The following is a 21,991-nucleotide window of genomic DNA, read 5'->3' as shown; positions in this document are numbered from 1 at the left end:
GTTGTTTATATTTATTGCTGCGCTTAGAGCAAGGCACTTACCCTAGAATGTGTGTCATAATCTTCAGGAAATGTACTTTTAAGGGATCTGCTTAGAAATCATTCTTGTGAGAGCTGAATATTTTCCTGAATGCAGCCCCATGAAAAAAACCACCAGAGTGTTACATAGACATACACAAAAACAATTAACAAGAGATGAAGTGCTGTCCCAGTAATGCCTAATATGGCCAAAATAGACCCTTCTTTTTCTCCTTTTCTTTTTTTTTAAACGTCTTTTGTTACTGTAATGACAGAAATACCCATTTTCCCTGAACATCTCTTGGTCTAGAAAAAAAGAAAACCATGAAACAGATCTCTAGGAAAGATATCTTTCAACATGTAGAAAAATAGTAAATAAATTTACCATATTTTCCTTGGATAATTTTTCAGTATGCATTTCTATTTTAGTCTGTTGACATGATGCAAAATGATAGATGAGTTATTTTAGTAGAACTTCAAATCTATTACCATTTTAACAGTTCAACAGAATAGAAAATGTAATGAAAAGGCAAATATCAGATTCTACCATTTATATATTATCCTGTATTTAGTAGCTATAAATTTATTTTTGAGTTTTTTATGTATATGTAAACTGACATATTTAATGTGAATTACTGTCATTTTGTCTGGTATGCACATATAATCACATTTTAATGAAATTACTAAATGTCAGTGTTTTCAAATAAAATCGATGTTTTCCTTACTCTTCATTGCATCAGGAATAAAGTGTTATCAGATATCCTGCTTTAGTTCATGGTAGTGATGAATGGATCTTATTGTGGAGAGCTTCTATTTGTATTCAGAGAAAAAGAAGTGAATAAAATTTGAATAGGCTTCATACTGAAGATGGCAAATGTTTTCAAGTCATCCAGAGGGAGGAGTCTTCTCCATTAGGAATCCATAGTAAATTTCACTGTAACTATTCTGTATAAATTGATAGCTTCTGCCAGGAATAAGCAAATGGTAAATGTGTTTCATTTTTTTCTTAGAATTATTTTAGCTTTTATACATGCTGAACGTATACAAGCTTCACACACACGGAAAAATGTTAACATTTATGGTTATTTCTTAGGAATTTTTTGTCTGATGAATCTTAAAACTTTTCTGTTTCTTTTGAGTCATTTGAATGTCTTTTTCTCTGTTAAAATATAGTTTCAGGGACACCTGGGTGGCTCAGTGGTTGAGCATCTGCCTTCAGCTCAGGGTGTGACCCCCGGGTCCAGGGATCGAGTCCCTCATTGGGCTCCCTGTGAGGAGCCTGCTTCTCCTTCTATGTCTCTGCCTCTATATGTCTCTCATGAATAAATAAATAAAACCTTTAAATATATATATATATATATGTATATATAGCTTCAAGTATAGAAAATGAGAATTTTACTCTAGTACTAGTTACTACTTTTATTTTTTAATTTAATTTTTAAGATGTTATTTATTTATTCATGAGAGACACACAGATTGAGAGAGGCAGAGGAAGAACCAGGGTCCCTTTGGGGGCCCTGGAACCTAGGAACATGACCTGAGCCGAAGGCAGATGGTCAACCACTGAGCCACCCAGGCAGGCTCCCCTCATTACTACTTTTAAATTAGAAAATTTCTCTTACTGGACTAATTATAGTGATATCACACACCGGTATCCTTAGTTGTTGAAAATTCTAAGGTCTATTTCAGGCATTGCATAATTCAGCAACCAGGAAATATCTGAGCATCAGGAAGATAGTGACTTTGCTTGCATGTAGTAAGCAGTCACTGAACACACACTTGTTACTTCTGAATAAAGGAGCAATAAGCCACCCTTACAGACATGGTGTTGCAGAAGTGTTGTCCTCTTCCTCTTTCTCTATCAGCTGGTCACATTTAATCATAACAGTGAAGCACGTGCATAAAAAGGATCAAAGTATCAAGACAACTAAGGGTTTTCTGATGCAACTCTTCAGGGGAAAAATAGGATTAAAGAATTCAAGATTGAAACATTGCTCTGTTCTGTGTTTTAACAGGCAGGTTTTCATTAAGAGTTTATTTATGGACTCCTTTTGTTCACTGACCACCCATCCATGTTAGTTTAAAAGTGCATATCTGAAAAAGAGAACATAATTTAGCTTTTCCTTAGTTTTCCAAATTCTCCTCTCTGGTTATATTTGGAAATATTTTTTTAAAAAACACAAATAATGCAAAATTAGATATTAATAACCATGTTCCACATTCCAGACATAAGTATAGTTTGCCGGATGTGTTCCACGTTCCAGACATAAGTATAGATTGCCAGATGTGTTAATGGCTCTTAGATTTCGACATTAAGATGAGCACACTTGTTTATGTAACTAATTGTTGCCAGGAAAAATGCAAACATACAAAACCTTGACATTTTAAGTGCAAAATGCATAAGAAAGGATGCAGCAATGAGATTTATTTAAAGTTCTTTATAAATCAGACCAAAAGGTTTTTTTGTTTGTTTGTTTGTTTTAAGATTTTATTTGTTTATTCATGAGAGACACAGAGAAAGAGAGGTAGAGACACAGGGAGAGGGAGAAGCAGGCTCCACACAGGGAGCCCTCTGTGGGACTTGTTCACGGGTCTCCAGGATCAAGCCCTGGGCTAAAGGGGACGCTAAACTGCTGAGCCACCCGGGCTGCCCAGACCCAAAGGTTTTATGTCTCACACTGTTTGGACTCTCCTCAGTCTCATTGTCCATTGCTTATTTTCCTGTCTCCTCAGCTTTTGCTTCCATTCCTTATATGAGGAGAAGATACTTTATTTTCATAATTTAAGATTCCCAGTTGGCCCTTCCTACTACTACTAACTTAATTAAATGAAATAAATGCCATTTGAATAGGAGTAAATACCCAGTTTCATTTACTTAAAAGAGGTATTTTATTTTCTCTATGCCCATTTATTTTTAGATCCAAAAGAAATTTCAATTATCAATCATACAGTACTAGTAAATTTTTCCTGTCTTTTTCCCTGACTCCTCTTACATGAGTTTTAGCAATCCAGGCTGTCCTCAGCATTATCCGTAAAGTGGACAGGTAGCTTCTCATTTTGTGGTTTTCCCTGCTATTCTTGATAACTTGCAACCATTTAACTACTTTTTGAAAATCATTGTGTCTTGAATTAGTAATATTCTTGTATAATTTTCTCTAAAATACTATAATTTTATGTATTTACTTTTTAATTTAATATACCTTACTTTTCTTTTAAAAGCAGTTGTAGGTTTACAGAGTTCCCATCTACTCCCTCTCTCTTCTCCTCCTAATACCCCGTTACTTGTATCTTGCATTAGTGTGGTACATGTTACAATGGATGAAGTAATAGTGGTACATCATTTTTAAATAAGGCAGTAGTTCATAATAGGTTCACTGTGTTTTGTGCAGTTCTGTGGGTTTTGACAAATGCATAGTGTCATGCATTCCACCATTATAGTGTCATACAAAATAGAGTCCCTGTCCTAAGACACTCCCTGTTCTCTCCCCATTCATCCCAGCCTCCCTCGCCTCCCCTGAAACCTCTACTAACGACTTACCTTTTAACAGCTCCAGTTTTTCCTTTTCCAGAATGTCACATAGTTGGAATCAGGCAGTATATGACCTTTCACACTGGCTTCTTTCACTGTCATTTTTTCACTAAGCAGCATGTATTTGAGGCTCTTCCATGTCATTTGGTGGCTTGATAGCTTGGATATTCAGCAGTTTACTTATATGTTCACCTTTGGAGGGCATCTTGATTGTTTCTGGGCTTTGGCAGTTATGAATACTATAAACCTTCATGCACAGATTTTTGGTAGAATTTTTGTCCCATTGATCTATTTGTCTCTTCTTTTGCCAATACTACAGTATCTTGATTATTATAACTTTATAGTAAGTCTTAGAGTCTGGTTGTAGCGGTTCTTTGACTTCTTTTTAAATATTGTCTTGGCTATTCTGAGTGTCTTGCCTTTCTGTATAGGTTTTAGAATCCTCCAATATCCACAAAATAACTTACTGGAGTTTTTATTGGGATGATTTGTGCTCTGTTCTGTTTCTCTTTTGTATTTTAAGTAGAAGCAGGTTGGGAAGAATAAAAAGTGCAGTACTTTATTAAATGAGTTTATAAAATGGTACAAATGGAAATTTTTGGATAACTGGCTACATTTATATCATTATAAATTCTAATGTTTCAAATATTTAAATGTAGAAATGGAAGCTATTCAGAATTTTAATGGAAGAAGGAAGACTTTTCTGAAGCTTCATTCTTTTGCTGATCCCACGTTGAAAGAGGCTGTATAAGTTGTATTTATGTCTATGTTTTCATGTGTTTGAAAATTAACACATTAGGGAAAATGTTTATAAAATTTATTGTTTTCTTTTTCTCATGTGCAAAGTAATAATATAAAGCAGTTGAAGAAAATAATCATATGTGAATAAGTACTAACTAAAAAGATAAAGGTTTTCATGACAGTTTTGTTGAAAGATAAGTTACTATACAATTCACCCACTTACAGTGTCCATTTGATGATTTGAGGCATATTCATGGATAGGCACAGCTATTGCCACAGTCATGTAGAATATTTTTATCTCATTCATTCATTCATTGATTCATTCATTCATTATTATTTCTAAAACAAATCCTATACTCTTTAGCTGTCATCCTGGTGTCCTCTCACCACCCCTTAGCCCTAAGCAACCATTAACTTTCTTTCTATATATAGAATTGATCATTGTGAACATTTGATATAAATGGGATCAAAAGATTTTTTAACTGGCTCCTTATGCTTATTGTAATGTTTTCAAAGTTCATTGATGTTCTTATCAGTACTTGATTTCTATTTATAACAATGATATTCCATCATGGCTGGATATCTACCACATTTGGCTAATCCATTCATCAGTTGACAGACATTTGGGTTCTTTACACCTTTTGTGAGTAATGCTTATACATTACAATAATAGGCATACAAATATCTCTTTCTGTTCTTCCTTTCAATTCCTTTGGGTATGTACCTAGGAGTGGAGGTGCACGTTTACATGTTAGTAAGTTATTACCTGAGCTTAATTACAGCCATCTTAGTGTGCAGTGGTAGGTATCTCATTGTGGTTCTGATTTGCATTTCTCTGAAGACTAGTGATCTTGAGCATCTTCTCAAGTGTTCATTGGCCATTTATATACCTTCGCAGAATTATTTATTTGAGTCCTCTGTCCCGGGTGGGACCAGGACAGAAGGAAGCATCTAACTCTTAACAATACCTACCTAGAACCTAGCCACAGCAAGTAACCAATGGTAGGATGACAAAAGCTGATATCTCCCACTTCTTGGGAAGACAATCTTCTATTTCCAACTAGGGGGAGATGGAACCCTGATTCTACCAGTCTGGAGTGGATTTTCTTTATTGCTGATCTGAAAAGAGGAAAGGAGCAGGATTTTGGTTCAATTACTACAGACTCTTTCTTTCTTTGTCTTAGTAGAGTTTCTTGAATAAATTTTTTCTCAGTTTTTTGTATGCTCTTAGGGCCATTTCCAGAGACCCTGAGTGATGGGTTGTTTTTTTTTTTTTTTTTTAAAGAATTTTTATCAGTTTTACTGCAGAGCGGGTTAGGTCTGCTGAATTCATGCTATCATGCCAATTAGGCGGAAAAATTGAAGTGCCATAAACGAAGTAAAATTTTTAAAGCTCTCAAACTAATTAAATATTCTGTACCTTTAGAGTGGGTATTGTACATCCATTAATTTCTTGAAAGTAATTTTAGCACCTATCTAAATATACAATATCATGTGCTTTTTCCTTGTAAGTCAGTTTTATTAAATATTAAACTATATACTTACTCTTTAGCCAAGTATTCTTGTTTCAAAATTCAAAAGCTTTAAGATGATATCATAATAAATAGTTGTCTTCCTACCTCTGTCCCATAGCCAGTCAGTTGAGCTCCCTAGATAAAATCATTATTACTAATTGTTTATATTTTTATAGAGATCCTGTGTGTGTATAAAGCAAGTAAATATGAATACATATCCTTATCTTTTTTATTGTTTTGTATTATATTTTACCAAAATGGCTCTATAGCATACAACCCCATTTCTATTTCCTGCTTCTCCCCACCCTCAAATTACATACTTTGGAATTTGTTCTAATACATCATAGAGCACATCTTCATTTTTTGACCACACAATTGATATTTAGTAATTATATCATCTCCATACTGATAAGCACAAACTGATTCCTTTGCTTTTATAATTTTGGTAACCTTGATAATTTTATTGTTAGAATTAATTTTTAGAATTACTAGAACTGGTGATTAAAAGTGTGTGTCTTTTTATTTTTTTGTTTTGCCAGATTTTAACTTGTACTCTATAGATGTTAGCCGGTAACATTGAGTAGCCATTTCCCCTACATCTTTATAAAAGCTTGATACTGATTTCCTTCCTTCATTTTATCTATATATACATGCATACAAACATGCATAAATTTTTTAAATTTTTTTCAAACACGCATAAATTTTATACATATATACACATTTTCCAATTGTGGAACTTTATAGCTCTGTTACCCATAAGTGTTGTAGGATTTATTTCCCAAAAGACAAAGGCTGTCTACTACATAACCACATTATAGTAATCAGAATATAGAAAATTAATAATCTTTTTTTTTCATTTTTTTTCTTTTTTCTTTTTTTTCTTTTTTATTTTGTAATTAATTTTTATTGGTGTTCAATTTACCAACATACAGAAAAACACCCAGTGCTCATCCCGTCAAGTGTCCACCTCAGTGCCCGTCACCCATTCCCCTCCAACACCCGCCCTCCTCCCCTTCCACCACCCCTAGTTCGTTTCCCCGAGTTAGGAGTCTTTATGTTCTGTCTCCCTTCCTGATATTTCCCAACATTTCTTTTCCCTTCCTTTATATTCCCTTTCACTATTATTCATATTCCCCAAATGAATGAGAACATACACTGTTTGTCCTTCTCCGATTGACTTATTTCACTCAGCATAATACCCTCCAGTTCCATCCACGTTGAAGCAAATGGTGGGTATTTGTCGTTTCTAATTGCTGAGTAATATTCCATTGTATACATAAACCACATCTTCTTTATCCATTCATCTTTCGATGGACACCGAGGCTCCTTCCACAGTTTGGCTATTGTGGCCATTGCTGATAGAAACATCGGGGTGCAGGTGTCCCGACGTTTCATTGCATCTGAATCTTTGGGGTAAATCCCCAACAGTGCAATTGCTGGGTCGTAGGGCAGGTCTATTTTTAACTCTTTGAGGAACCTCCACACAGTTTTCCAGAGTGGCTGCACCAGTTCACATTCCCACCAACAGTGTAAGAGGGTTCCCTTCTCTCTGCATCCTCTCCAACATTTGTTGTTTCCTGCCTTGTTAATTTTCCCCATTCTCACTGGTGTGAGGTGGTATCTCATTGTGGTTTTGATTTGTATTTCCCTGATGGCAAGTGATGCAGAGCATTTTCTCATGTGCATGTTGGCCATGTCCATGTCTTCCTCTGTGAGATTTCTCTTCATGTCTTTTGCCCATTTCATGATTGGATTGTTTGTTTCTTTGGTGTTGAGTTTAATAAGTTCTTTATAGATCTTGGAAACTGGCCCTTTATCTGATATGTCATTTGCAAATATCTTCTCCCATTCTGTAGGTTGTCTTTTAGTTTTGTTGACTGTATCCTTTGCTGTGCAAAAGCTTCTTATCTTGATGAAGTCCCAATAGTTCATTTTTGCTTTTGTTTCTTTTGCCTTTGTGGATGTATCTTGCAAGAAGTTACTGTGGCCGAGTTCAAAAAGGGTGTTGCCTGTGTTCTCTTCTATGATTTTGATGGACTCTTGTCTCACATTTAGATCTCTCATCCATTTTGAGTTTATCTTTGTGTATGGTGAAAGAGAGTGGTCCAATTTCATTCTTCTGCATGTGGATGTCCAATTTCCCAGCACAGAAAATTAATAATCTAATACAACCATCTAATCCTCTAATTCACGAATATTTTTCGTATTTCACATCTATTGTCCCAATCATGTCCTCTATAGCAAAGAAAAAAATTGCTTTTTTCCACCATTTAATCTAGGATCATATATTACATACGTAACCTCTTTCGTTGCCTTTAATCTGGAACATTTCTCAGACTTTTTGCCCTTTATGACTATGACAATTTAACAATATCTTTTATTATTGAAAAGTTCAAAGTACGGAAAACTAGTGATTGTAGCATAATGAACCTCCATGAGCTCCATCACCCAGCTTCATTTGAGGTTAAAGCTTGGCCATGCTTTTTTATTTATATCCTCACTCAATTCTTTACAGACACACAGATATATAAACATAGTAGATTGTTTTAAAGCAAATCTAAGACATCATTTTGTCCATGCCGTGAGTAACTTAAGCAATCCCTCAAAGCACAAAGAAGAAAGTAAAAATAGATTACCTAATCTACCACCCTCCAGAAATGGCTATCAGTAGCCTTTAATAATTGTATGTATATAGCTAGAAGTATGAACAGGCATCTAGATTTGTTATAGAAGATAAAAGTATGGAGCTACTTGAAATTTAAAAAGCTTAGCTATTTCTACCACAATGGAGAAGAGAGAAAGACTAATGTTGGAACACCAGAGTTTATTAGCTTAGCCCTTATAACTTTTATATGGGCTGGAATGAATAGAAATTTTATGTGGAAATGTTTTTGCCAGTCTTAGCTTTTAAGCCCAACAGGCTTTGTATGATTTATGAACTATTTTTGGTTTGTTCTTACCAGAGAATTTTTCTGCCTTTAGGGAATTCATTAGTCAAAATATCATTGTATTGTTTGTTTCTTTTTGTTACTTTGTCCTGCCAAACAGTTTGAAAAGGTGAGCATTGGGCTAATTAATTGTCTCTAAGAGTTTACTTACTTTTTAGATGCATTAATTATAAAATTTGTAATCTATGGCAAAAAAATTCAGTTATAATTGTTTCTGATTATCCAGGGCATTTAAATTTCCATATGCATATTAAAGTCATCTTGTTAGTTTTTTTTTTTTTTTTAAGATTTTATTTATTCATAGAGACAGAGAGAGAAGGGCAGAGACACAGGCAGAGAGAGAAGCAGGCTCCATACAGGAAGCCCGACGTGGGACTCAATCCCAGGTCTCCAGTATCACACCCCAGGCTGCAGGTGGCGCTAAACCGCTGCACCACAGGGGCTGCCCATCTTGTTAGTTTCTACCCCCAACAAAAGTCATTTGGCAAATTGGGAATTTGTTTGTAATTATATTTAGTCTTTACAACAATTTGGAGAGAACTGATAGTACGGAGTCTTCTGATCTATTTACATTGTATATCTCTGTTTAGCTTTCCTTTAATGCCTCTCAGTAGTGTTTATGTACTCTTAAATTTATGTTAAATTTATCCCACTTCCATTTTTTATGCAATTGTAAATGGTAGTTTTTAAATTTTTCATTTTCCTGTTAGTATATTAAAATACAGTTGAGTTTTATTTATTTACCTGATATCCCACTACCGTGTAAAACTCACGAACTAGTTCCTATAGATTCTTTAGGATTTCTGTATAAGTAATCAAGCCATGTACATTAAAGACATTTTTATTCCTTTCCAATTTGTATGCCTTTTTCTTTTCTTGTACAGTCTACATGTTGTTGGAGTTGTGACTTTGGGAGAAAAGTATTCATTCTTTCACCATTAAATGTGATGACTGAAGTAGGGATATTATAGAACCTGTTTATCAGGTTGGGTGGTTTTCTTCTATTCCTGTTTTGGCTAGAGTTTTATCATAAATGAGTTTTGAATTTTGTTAGGCTAATCTGCTCATAATGGCTTTTCTTTTTTTGTCCATTAATATGTTACATTACCTTGACTTTTCACATTTAAGTAAACCTTGCATTCTTAGAAAAAATCCCACTTAGTTGTGTTTTATTGTATTTTTTTCCCGTGTTTGTGAGAGGTATTGATTCATAGTTTCTTTTTTCTTGTGATGTCTTTGTGTCATTTTGGTATCAGGTTAATTTTGTCCTCAAAAATGAGTTGTTTCCACTTCCTTTATTTTCTGAAGGATATAACAAGATTAATAATAAATGATTTTTCTCTTAGTGTTCAATAAAAATTACCTGTAAAGCCACCTGCAGTTTTTTAATAAAAAGAGTTCTAATTAATTCAGTTTCTTTAACTGGTAAGGGGCTATTCAGATTTTCTATTTCTTTTTTAAAAAACCAATTTGGTGGTGTTGATTTTCTCTTCTGTTTATCTGCTTTCTACAATGGAAGCATAGGAGTTATCTGAAGCTGGCCATAGGAGAAAAGAGGCCTAAGGAGAAGTGTTTGGGATGATAGAATATCCTGTATCTTCATCTGGACAGTGATTACACCAGAGTGTTTATTGTCAGAAGTCATTAAAGGCACATTGGAAATTAGTTCATTTTATTGATTGTAACTTATGCCTCAATAAATTGATTTTAAGACTTATAAATAGGGACTCTCTGGGTGGCTCAGTGGTTGAGCATCTACCTTTTGCTCAGGTCATGATACCAGGGTACTGGGATTGAGTCCCACTTCAGGCCCTCTGCAGGGGGTCTGCTTCTCCCTCTGCCTGTGTCTCTGCCTGTATGTCTCATGAATAAATAAAATATTTAAAAAATAAAAATAATAATTCATCTGAAAATTATTTCATGATTTTTTTGGCTACTTACAGTTTTTTGGTAACAAAGTGACAGAAAATCCTGACACTCAGGGCCCCTGGCTGGCTCAGTTGATGGAGCATGAGACTCTTGATCGCAGGGTTGTGAATTTGAAACCCACATTGGATATGAGGATTACTTAAAAATAAAATCTAAACAAAAAAAAGGAGAAAAATCCTGACACACTTTCAAGATTCCTGAGAATTAAAATAAAGAGCTAAGTTTTTCATTTTATCATGTGAATGCAGTAGAAAGCTAAATTTGAGACCATGCTATAAAAATCTATTGATAAAAAAATTTAATATTAAAGCTTAAAGGCAACTAACATTTTTTTTTTTTAGTGTGCTTTAAGGAAACTGTTAGGATGAATTTCCAGCTATACTAATTTTTTTCACCATGCATGAAATACTTTTTCTCTCTGTGGTAGTTAATCATGTTAGTGCTTTTTCTGAAATTGTGACCTTTGAGTGGCATTATATTTTAGTGCTTAAGGATGTAGACTAAAGAGCTGGACCATCTGCTTTTGCATCCTGTCCTCTCTACTTCACTGATTATGCAGCCTTGAGCAAAGTTTTTATCCTTTCTGTGCTTCACTTTATTCATATGGAAAATGAGGATAATATTTACCTCATGAAATTGTGAGAATTGAGTTATTTAATATACATAAAGTGCTTAAATAGTTCTTGTGTGGCATGTGTGCTCCCAGTGTTATCATAATCACTATTTACCTTTGAGACAGTAGTGTTCTGTTTAGAAGTATCCAGTTTTCTTTGTAAAGCATCATGAATATGCCCTTAATGTGTAAATTTATTTTCTGGTAAAGCAGAAGCAGCAGAAAAATAATATTAGACTAGAAGTCCAGACATTTCATTCTTTTGTGTCCTTTTTTGGGTACTTATGAAAAAAATTTAGTGCTTGGTGTTAGTAACCTGTAATATAAAAGGCATTATTGAAAGTTTTATAGCAATACCAATTAAATACCACTAATTGGGATCCCTGGGTGGTGCAGTGGTTTGGTGCCTGCCTTTGGCCCAGGGCGTGATCCTGGAGACCCGGGATCGAATCCCACGTCAGGCTCCCGGTGCATGGAGCCTGCTTCTCCCTCTGCCTGTGTCTCTGCCTCTCTCTCTCTCTCTCTCTCTCTCTCACTGTGTGCCTATCATAAATAAATAAAAATTAAAAAAAAAAAAACCTAAAACTTAAAAAAAAAATACCACTAATTATTAGTCCTAATTAAGATCACATGTCATTTAAATTTATATCTAAATTTATACAAATCTTACATGAAGCCACCTTTAGAGGTAGATTACCTCTAAACTAACCAGAGTTAGTTTCTGGTTTTAGTGATTTATTGATAATGTAATCAGAATCATTTCCTGTATTATTTAGTCATCTTTCGATTTTAGAAAGGAAAAGGACTACATTGCTTATAATTCCTATTATCCTTTGGGGATTAGTAATCAGTGTACTGTGGTTTATACCTTTATTCTTAGAAACTGATGAGTAAGAATAATGTTTTGCCATTTGGAGATGTGCTTTTTCATTTTCTTTAAAATTTCCTTTATCAAATTACTTCTTCATATTCTTTGGACCAAATAGTTTATAATCAGAATATTTTAGGTTTAATCCAACAGGGTTATTGTCTTTTAATAAAAACAGTGTTGCCTCAGGGAACCTAGGTGGCTCAGTTGATTGAACATCTTGGCTCAGGTCATGATCCCAGGGCCTTGGAATGGAAACTGCTTCTCCCTCTCTCTCTGCCACTCCCTCTACTTGTATTCTTTCTCTGTCAAATAAATAAAGTCTTAAAAAAAAAAAACACACACGTTGCATCAATTATTTTGTTGTAAGAACAAAATTGGTGTTTATTTTTAATCCTATTGATTATCCTGGCAAAGGGTCTTGTTTTAAACCTCTAAGACAAGGTTTTGTGTGTGTGTGTGTGTGTGTGTGTGTGTGTGTATATATATATGTGTATATATATATATATATATATATATATATATATGATAAACTCCTATCACTTAATGTTTGGAGCCACTTTAATATGATGTGGTTTAGCATATAATTTAGTTTGCTACTTCTCTAATTGGAGATTATATATTATTACTTATAAAAAGCCATGCTTTGTTTTATTAGGTTTAATTTTTCCAACAATAGGATGTTGCAGAGCAGTGTAGGATGGATTATCTGGAGTTAATAGTTAATGTAATATGGAACATAAACATAAACATTCAAAAGAATGTTAGGAAAAACACTGAACTCTGAGGAAAGTCTTTAAATATACATTACTTTTTTTTTAAGATTTTATTTATTTATTCATGAGAGACACAGAATGAGAGAGAGAGGCAAAGACACAGGCAGAGGGAGAAGCAAGCTCGCTCCATGTAGGGAGCCCGACGTGGGACTTAATCCTGGGTCAGGCCCTGGGCTGAAGGTGGCGCTAAACCACTGAGCCACCCGGGCTACCCAGTATACGTTACTTAATAACATTGGAAAGCAGAGGCACCTGGGTGGCTCAGACACTTAAGCCTCCGCCTCTGGGTTTCACCCTAATGTTACCCCCTCAACCCTAGTCCTTCTCTCTACATGAAAGTACCATTACTAGTTTATGATTAATATTCTCAATATTCTTTTTTTTTTTAATTTTTATTTATTTATGATAGTCACAGAGAGATAGAGGCAGAGACACAGGCAGAGGGAGAAGCAGGCTCCATGCACCGGGAGCCCGACGTGGGATTCGATCCCGGGTCTCCAGGATCGCGCCCTGGGCCAAAGGCAGGCGCCAAACCGCTGCGCCACCCAGGGATCCCTATTCTCAATATTCTATATCTTAACTATACAAGTATATCCAGTACATGTATATATCACTGATTTTGAAACAAACCTGAAGCAAAATATTCACACTCTTTTGAATATAGTCTAGAGATTCTTTTACTCTGTGCAGTACCTACAACTCCTAGAGATATACCCATCTCTTTGGGTAGAGCAGAGCCCATATGCCCGTTATTTTTGAATTACTAAGTCATTGTTCCTTTTAGTCTATGTGATATCTACTACTCCCAGAGAAAGACCTGTTTCTTTGGGTAGACCCCATATACTTCACAAATACCACATATTTTTCAGACTATAAGGAATTTATTAGTTTTTGGAGGTGGTGTTATACAAGAGAATTTTCTCTATGATGGAAACATTTTGTATCTGTGTTGTCCAGTATGGACTCATGTGACTGTTAGTCACTGAAAATGTGGCTAGTTCAATTAAGAAACAGAATTTTTAATTCTGTAATGTAAAACATTTGAATTAAATTTAAATAGCTCTGTGTGTGAACAGTGACTACTATTGAACAGGAGGCATCATGGTTTAATGAAAAAGCTCTAGAGTTAGATGTACCTCACCGTCAGTGTTGGTCTTGCTATATTCTATTTAGCTGCCCATACAACTTACTAAATCTTAGTTTCTCATACACACAATGGGAGCCATAATTCCTTCTCCAAACAGTTATACACACGCAAAAAAAATGTTGTTTAGAAAAAGGATTAGACATAAATATACCTAAGTGATATGCCTGGTAAAGGAGTCGAGAAGGAGAAAAATGGTCCAAATAGACTGCAGCCTTGGGGCAGTTGGCTGGCTTAGTTGGTAGAATATGGGACTCTCAATCTCGAAATTGTGAGTTTGAGCCCCACACTAGGTATATAGCTTACTTTAAAAAAAAAAATTAAAAATTAAAAAAAAGTAGATGATAGCCTTATCAGGAATCTTTTATGATTTGTCAGGGTAATCAGTGTGAAATGTTACTCGTGTATGCAACATTAATGTTTAGAAATTCATCTTTTCCTCTGCGTATTCCTACATAGGAATTCCTACATAGTTCACCAACCATAACGAGTATATTTGAGTTTCTTTACATATTTTGCAACTTATGTCACTCAAATACTGGTGTAGGAGATCTGCCATATTCTTTATAAATACTACATAGGATAGAGTCATTTGGATATTATTGTGTATTTAACCCTTTAATTTATTGGTCTTAGAATGCTTCCAACTTTCACTATTAAAATCAGTATTATGTATTTTTTTTTTTTATCTTTTTTTTAAGTAGGTTCCATGTCCACCATGGGGCTTGAACTCATGACCCTGAGATTGAGTCACATGCTCAAAAATAAAAATCTTTTTTAAAAAAAGAGTTGCAGGGCACCTGGATGGCTTGGTGGTTAAGCATCTTCCTTCAGCTCAGGTCTTGATCCTGGGGTCCTGGGTTGAGTCCTCCATTAGGCTCCCCACAGGGGGCCTGCTTCTTGCTCTGCTTATGTCTCTGCCTCTCTGTGTCTCTCATGAATAAATAAATAAAATTGTAAAAATAAATAAAATTTTAAAAGTTACATGCTCTCTCGACTGAATCAGCTAGGTGCCCCTAAAAACAGTGTTATATTGATTACCTGTGTTTTTTAGGTAAATAGTAACAAGTGGTATTGCTAAGTCATAAAATATGAGCATTAAATAATGCCAAATTGAGACGCCTGGGTGGCTCAGCAGTTGAGGTCTGCCTTTGGCTCAGGGCATGATCCCGCTGTCCCAGGATCAAGTACCACATTGGGCTCCCTGCATGTAGCCTATTTTTCCCTCTGCCTCTTTTTCTGTGTCTCTCATGAATAAATAAATAAAATTTTTAAAAAGGAATGCCAAATTGATTACCAAGTTGCATATCTACCTGTTTATATAAGTCTGGCTTTCTTGTATCCTCACAAGTATTAATGTCAGGTTTTATGCCTATTGATTAGTAACTTTGGGTTTTAACTGAATTTTCTTGAAAAGTAGAGTATACTATGTTATACTATCAAATTATAGAAAGTAGTAATATTAGGGCCATGGGTTGGAAAAGAGACTTTAAATATAACCAAGTATGTATGAAAATTTTATATATGATTAAGATAGAAGGTAAAATTTCAAATAAGGCAAGAACAAGCAGTCATACTTTTCTACCCCTGTCTTCTGCATCACTGTTGGAAGGTGTGAAAATGAGGACCTACTTCCATCATTCTAAACAGCCTCCCTGTTTGTCTTCAGACCATCACAACTAATTTTACTGTTTTAATTAGTTGCCACATAAAGTTCAGGATTCCTATGCTTCATCCCTCCATACTCTAATCCCAGTACTGGTCCCTCCTTCAATTCTCCTTCCCCATTTCAATCTTTTGTGTAGTAGAGTACCTATTAGCATCTGAAGAAAATTTTACTCATTTGTCCTTTTCTATTTAGAATGTAAGCTACACTAGGAGAGGGATTTTGTTTATTTTCTTCACTGCTGTATTCTCATCCTATCTAGCAGCATGTTTTCAGTGAATATTTATGGAATAACTTTATTTAATATCTGGTATTAGAAAAAAAATTGTTAAGGGGACCTGGTTGCCTCAGTTGATTGAACATGTGACTCTTGATCTCAGGGTCCTGAGACCTGAGATGTTTACAAAAACTCCTTTTAAGTAATGTAGTAAACCTTTTTCTTTTTCTTACCAGAAACCCCATACTGGGCATAGAGCTTACTTTAAAAAAAAAAAGAAAAGGAAGGAAAAATGTTGTTAGCTCTTTATCTTAACACAATTCACAAAATCATGTTGGAAGTTGGAAAAAACCCACAAAACCTAACAAAAGAACTTATAAAAGCCTTAGAAGTAGTACATTTTCTTAGAGTAGGGAATTCATTCTTGGATGCATGTAGTTTTAAAAAAACACTTGATTTGAACTAGTAATTATTACAAGTTAGTATAGGGGCATCTGGGTGGCTCAGTCTTAAAGTTAAGTGTCTGCCTTTGGCTCAGGTTGTGATCCCACAGTCCTGGGATCAAGCCCTGCATCAGAGCCCTGCATTGGACTCCCTGCTCAGTGGAGGAGCCTGCTATTCCCTTTATCTCTGCCTGCCACTCCTCCTGCTTGTGCTCCCTTGCTATCTGTCAAATAAATAAATGAAATCTTTAAGAAAATCTTAGTTAACTCTTTTTTTCTAACCAGTTGATCTACTGAATTATATATCTTTGATAAACTGATCATATCATTTTATTTTGCCTGAGCTATAGTGGCTTTGTCATTTCAATTTAATTTTTTTTTTAATTTTTTTTTTATTTATGATAGTCATACAGAGAGAGAGAGAGAGGCAGAGACACAGGCAGAGGGAGAAGCAGGCTCCATGCACCGGGAGCCCGACGTGGGACTCGATCCCGGGTCTCCAGGATCGCGCCCTGGGCCAAAGGCAGGCGCCAAACCGCTGCGCCACCCAGGGATCCCTCAATTTAATTTTTTTTTAAATTTTTATTTATTTATGATAGTCACACAGAGAGAGAGAGAGAGAGAGAGGCAGAGACACAGGCAGAGGGAGAAGCAGGCTCCATGCACCGGGAGCCTGACGTGGGATTCGATCCCGGGTCTCCAGGATCATGCCCTGGGCCAAAGGCAGGCGCCAAACCGCTGCGCCACCCAGGGATCCCTCAAGTTAATTTTGAAAATAAAATTCCATTTTATTACTAATGAATTTTGGCTATAAAGTATTATGTGGGCTATTAGACTTTTTTGTTGTTGTTTTTTGTTTTTTTCTTTTTCTTTTATTATTTATTTATGATAGTCACACAGAGAGAGAGAGAGAGAGAGAGAGAATGGCAGAGACATAGGCAGAGGGAGAAGCAGGCCCCATGCACTGGGAGCCCGACGTGGGACTCGATCCCGGGTCTCCAGGATGGCGCCCTGGGCCAAAGGCAGGTGCCAAACCGCTGCGCCACCCAGGGATCCCTAGTCTTTTTTTTTTTTTTTTTAAGATTTTTATTTATTTATTTATTTGAGAGTGAGCAAGAGAGCACTAGCAGGGAAGAGGGACAGAGGGAAAGGGAGAAGTAGACCCCACTGAGCAGAGAGCCAGATCTATCTTTCTTTCTTTTTTTTTTTTCTTTTTCTTTTTCTTTTTCTTTTTCTTTTTCTTTTTCTTTTTCTTTTTCTTTTTCTTTTTCTTTTTCTTTTTTTCTTTTTCTTTCTTTCTTTCTTTCTTTCTTTCTTTCTTTCTTTCTTTCTTTCTTTTCTTAAGATTTATTTATTTGAAAGAAAGAGTGAGTGAGCGAGCAGGGCACCTGGGTGGCTTAGATGGTTAAGTGTCCAGCTTTTGATTTTGGCTTGGGTCATGATCTCAGGGTCGTGTGATTCAGACCCATGTCAGACTCTGCATTTAACCAGGCATCTGCTTGAGATTCTCTTTCTCCCTCCGCCCCTCCCACTTGCTCGTGTGTGTGCTCTTTCTCTCTCTCTCAAAATAAATAAAATCTTAAAGAAAAAAAAAAAGGTCTGAGTAGAAGTTATATGGCTGTGTGGACTTAACTTTTACATTGTAATTGTACATGTTCTCATTTTATGCTTTCCCCTTTACCTCTTACAGTTCTTGACATGGCAAGACATGTGCCACTCTATCGAGCTCTGCTGGAATTGCTCCGGGCCATTGCTTCTTGTACGTCCATGGTGCCCCTACTGCTGCCTCTTTCTACAGAGAACGGTGAAGAGGAAGAGGAACAGTCAGAATGTCAAACTTCTGTTGGTACATTGTTAGCCAAAATGAAGACCTGTGTTGATACCTACACCAACCGTTTAAGGTAGTATACTTGGTTCATTTCTCTTGATTGTGCTTCTACCAGTCTTTTTAAAATAGCTATGTGTTTTTTAAATGAAATATGTTGATTAAGCACACATGCATACAAGCAAGATCTAAACTACAAAGAAAAAAATATCCACCAAATCCTACAGAAACATTTATTCACAATGGCTTGTCAGACTTCTCCTTGTGTAGTCTTAACAGGTATAGGTTTGGAGTTTATCTTAAATTTTGTTATATTGTACCTAGTATACAGATGGATGCTCATTTAGTCAGTACTAAGACCAAAGACACGTTTTAGCACCAATAAATACATACTAGCTGACATATTCTTAATACTGCCGTTACTCATTGTAGATCCTATATTTTACTTAATCATTAGTGGACATTTGGGCTATTTTCTGTTTATAACCTCAGACATACATCTTTTGAAGCTTGTACAAATCCCCACACAGTAGATTCATAGAAATAGAAATAGAATTGTTGGGTTTATGGATTACTTCTGTTTCATTTTGATATATGATACTGTTCATGCTATAATCTTTTTTAGAAGTGAGAGGATTCAGTTGTTTTGTCGTATTTATAGTAAAGTTAATATTTATCTTCTTGGTAAATTTGTTAAATGAATTTTTGGCTTAGGTTTATACCTCATTAGATTCAGATGTTTAAAAAAACTCTTTTTAAGTAATGTAGTAAAAATTGTTCTTAGCAGAATCTGTTCAGTGGTTGTCATTTAATGAAATTTTGATTTTTAAGGTATTTATACTGCCGGTAGAAATTTATTCTTTTGGCCGTGGTCTTTTGAGTCAGATAATCTTCTTTACCATCTTGACAATGTATTTTTTCTACCTATTTTCACTTATTTTTTAAATTAAAATACTAAAATTTGAGAAACACAATATACATCAAATGATGGCAGAGAATTGGTCACTGAAAAAGTAATTTTTTTCTTTATTCTGCTGCAGTAATTTTGTACTTATTTATTTTTTGTACTCACTATCACTTTAAAAGGTTGTGACTCACTGCCAGGCAGTTAAGAATTGTAAATTGGATAAAAGATTAAAGAAGAACCAGTTGGTAGAAACATAAAAACCTGTAGGTTCATACTACTCTTTTACCAGGGAAGGAATATGTAAAGGTATATAATCTCTGATGGAAGATTATTTGTGTTATAGAGAAGAGAATATTATGTATGGTCCCATCATTCATCACGGCAAAAATCTTAACAAGAAATGTAGGCGTCTGGCATACCTAAAAATAGTGTCATGTCATAATTGAACTGAGGGTCTGATCCTCTAATTGAGCTAATGTCTCATTGAACATCCAGTCTGTACCCTGGCAATCTCTGTTCCTTACTGTATAATAAACATATTTCTTGACAAAATAATATAAAATATACAAAACTTTGAAATTGCCCTTGTGTATATTTTTAGGGGAATCTTGTCCTGTGTTTCTGTATCTCATCTTTCTGCGTTATGAGGTGTATAGTACTAATTGATAACAAAATTGAAAATATATGAAACATTGTTTTTTCCCAGGAAAATTTTATTTCTTAGATGAAAAAATTGTGTGAAGATGTGGAATGCAGTCATAATTAACTTTTATTAAAAATAATATCACAAATTTATGGTGGTATGTGACCGTAAGACCAGTAAAATAAGAAAAACTCTTTATATTATATATTTCCTTAAGTTATAATTTCTGTTGGATCCTGCAAAAATGGTGTTATACTGTATTGAATTCTAAGGTAATTATGGAAGATACTTATTGCAGTGAATGGACTTTGTGTACTTAGAGCACCTTTTTTGTTGCTTTTCCTAAGTTAATATATTTCCTGTTTCCATAATATATGCAGTATAATTTTTTAAAAGTAAACTTGACTTCTGTATAAAATATATTGATGATTCACTATAAAATACAATTTCAGATAGAGGGTAACTGACTTTCATTTAATTGGAGCTTTTTGTTTTCCTCCTTTTCTACTGGAAAAAATTACTCTTCACATTCTTTCCTCCTTCAGTAAGAAAAATGGCACTTCAGGCTTCTAAATCCTGTACCAATGAAACATAGATGTAAAGATCATAATGATTATTCAGTTTGTTTTATTTTATCTTTACAGTGACTGTACAGTAACCTTTTAATAACTTGTTTTAGTGATAAAGTAACAATGTTAGTGAGTTTTACCATAGGATTTGAATATTCTTAGGACTATTCATGATATGTATTATATTTTACAACCTGTGTTAGAAAAGGAAACCATCAAAGACATACATATTATAACATCTCTACTTGCCTTTCAACATTTGGTACATCGAGAATTCATTTTCCACTTCACAGAGTGAGAGGATAAAATATATTATCTTCCAGCCTATCAGGACTAAAGATGTATTTCTTTTCATATTTTCATTATAATAGAACTCTGATAAAGAGATCAGCATAGTCCACTTTCCTTATAGACTTCATACCCACAGAAATTGGCTAAGTTTAATTTTAACACTGTCTGAAAGTATAAAACTTCCCCTCCCCCTACCTGCCTACCCCAGCCCATCTGTATTTTTTTTTAAAAACCCAGAATACTCTTGAGAATGGTCAAAGCAAATATGTTCTGTTCATTGATCATTTCTGGGTAAGCCTTGTTGTATTATCAGGGTTTAGAGGTATGGCCTTGAAAGTAATGTATAGGTGTATTTCAGCTCAGAAAATTTTTACATTATTTTTATCTCTGCCCTCAGTAATAAATGTAAGGGTGAATAAAGTACATCTTTTTAGTATAGTTTTTCTTTTTTTCTTCTTAAGTGAGAGCTAGTACTTGTTTACTAATTATATACCATATTGGCTTTTTTTCCTTTTTAACTTCTCACTTGTTCCTTTTTTTTTTTTTAACCAAGCATACACAAAGGGCAGTAATTTTCCCTTCAAATGAAATTTTAATATGTTTAACCATTTGGTTATCTTAAATAAAAAATAGATTTGCTGTGTGCTCTGCAAAAGGTCTCTAGTTGATAATTGTGGTTCATTTCATTTAAATTATGTCTTCTTTATATCTTTATACAATTTTTATCTTCTTATTGTGGATGAGAGAAATGAAATGTTTTGATCCCGTGCTGAAGGGAAGTTTACTTTCCTGCTGGGAATAACCTGATTGAGATTATTCTGTCGCTAATTGATTTTGACCTCAAAATTCAAAGAGTGAAGGAGATTATGACTCTGCCCCCAACCACGCTAGAAACTCTCTGTAAGAGGAAACAGAAAGATACTGTTAAGAAACTGTAAAGGCAGATAATTGACCTGGATATTGCCAGACTTGTGTGTTAGAAGTTTGTGTTTGGGGCACCTGGCTGGCTCAGTCGGTTAAGCGTCTGCCTTCAGCTCAGATCATGATCCCAGGGTCCTGGAATCCAGCCCTGTGTTGAGCTCCCTGTTCAGGGGAGAACCTGCTTCTCCCTCTTCCCCCTGCTTATGCTCTCTCTTGCTGTCTCTCCCAAATAAATAAAATCTTGAAATCTGTGATTGTATTTAGATAGCAGAGAGCTGGCCTGGTCACAAGAGCCTGTCTGATTTGTTCATTTAGCAGATTGTTTATTGAATGTTCATGAGAGCATAGCAGGAAAATTGGATCCTTCTTCTAAGGGACTGACAGATAAATGAGGTAAACAATAACTGGACAGTTTTAATTACACAGTACA

The 21,991-nt window shown here is 35.0% G+C and overlaps 1 protein-coding gene across 30 annotated transcripts in view; it reads left to right on the top strand.

Moving 5' to 3' along the window:
- BIRC6 (baculoviral IAP repeat containing 6) overlaps positions 1-21,991 on the top strand; it is a 228,936-nt gene that overhangs the window by 168,826 nt on the left and 38,119 nt on the right. For all 30 annotated transcript variants that reach the window (XR_012003181.1, XR_012003179.1, XM_072767366.1 and 27 more), the window contains one exon: positions 18,096-18,306. Coding sequence is in view for 28 of the 30 variants with exons in the window: in XM_072767366.1 (XP_072623467.1) it covers positions 18,096-18,306 (211 nt within the window). In the remaining 2 variants the exon portion in view is untranslated. The remainder of the gene's footprint in view (positions 1-18,095; positions 18,307-21,991) is intronic.

This window comes from Vulpes vulpes, chromosome 8 (assembly GCF_048418805.1).
Source record: "Vulpes vulpes isolate BD-2025 chromosome 8, VulVul3, whole genome shotgun sequence".
In the NCBI taxonomy this organism is placed as follows: Eukaryota; Metazoa; Chordata; class Mammalia; order Carnivora; family Canidae; genus Vulpes; species Vulpes vulpes.
The sequence above is the reverse complement of the archived record's forward strand: the minus strand, read 5'-3'. Positions and strand labels throughout refer to the sequence as shown.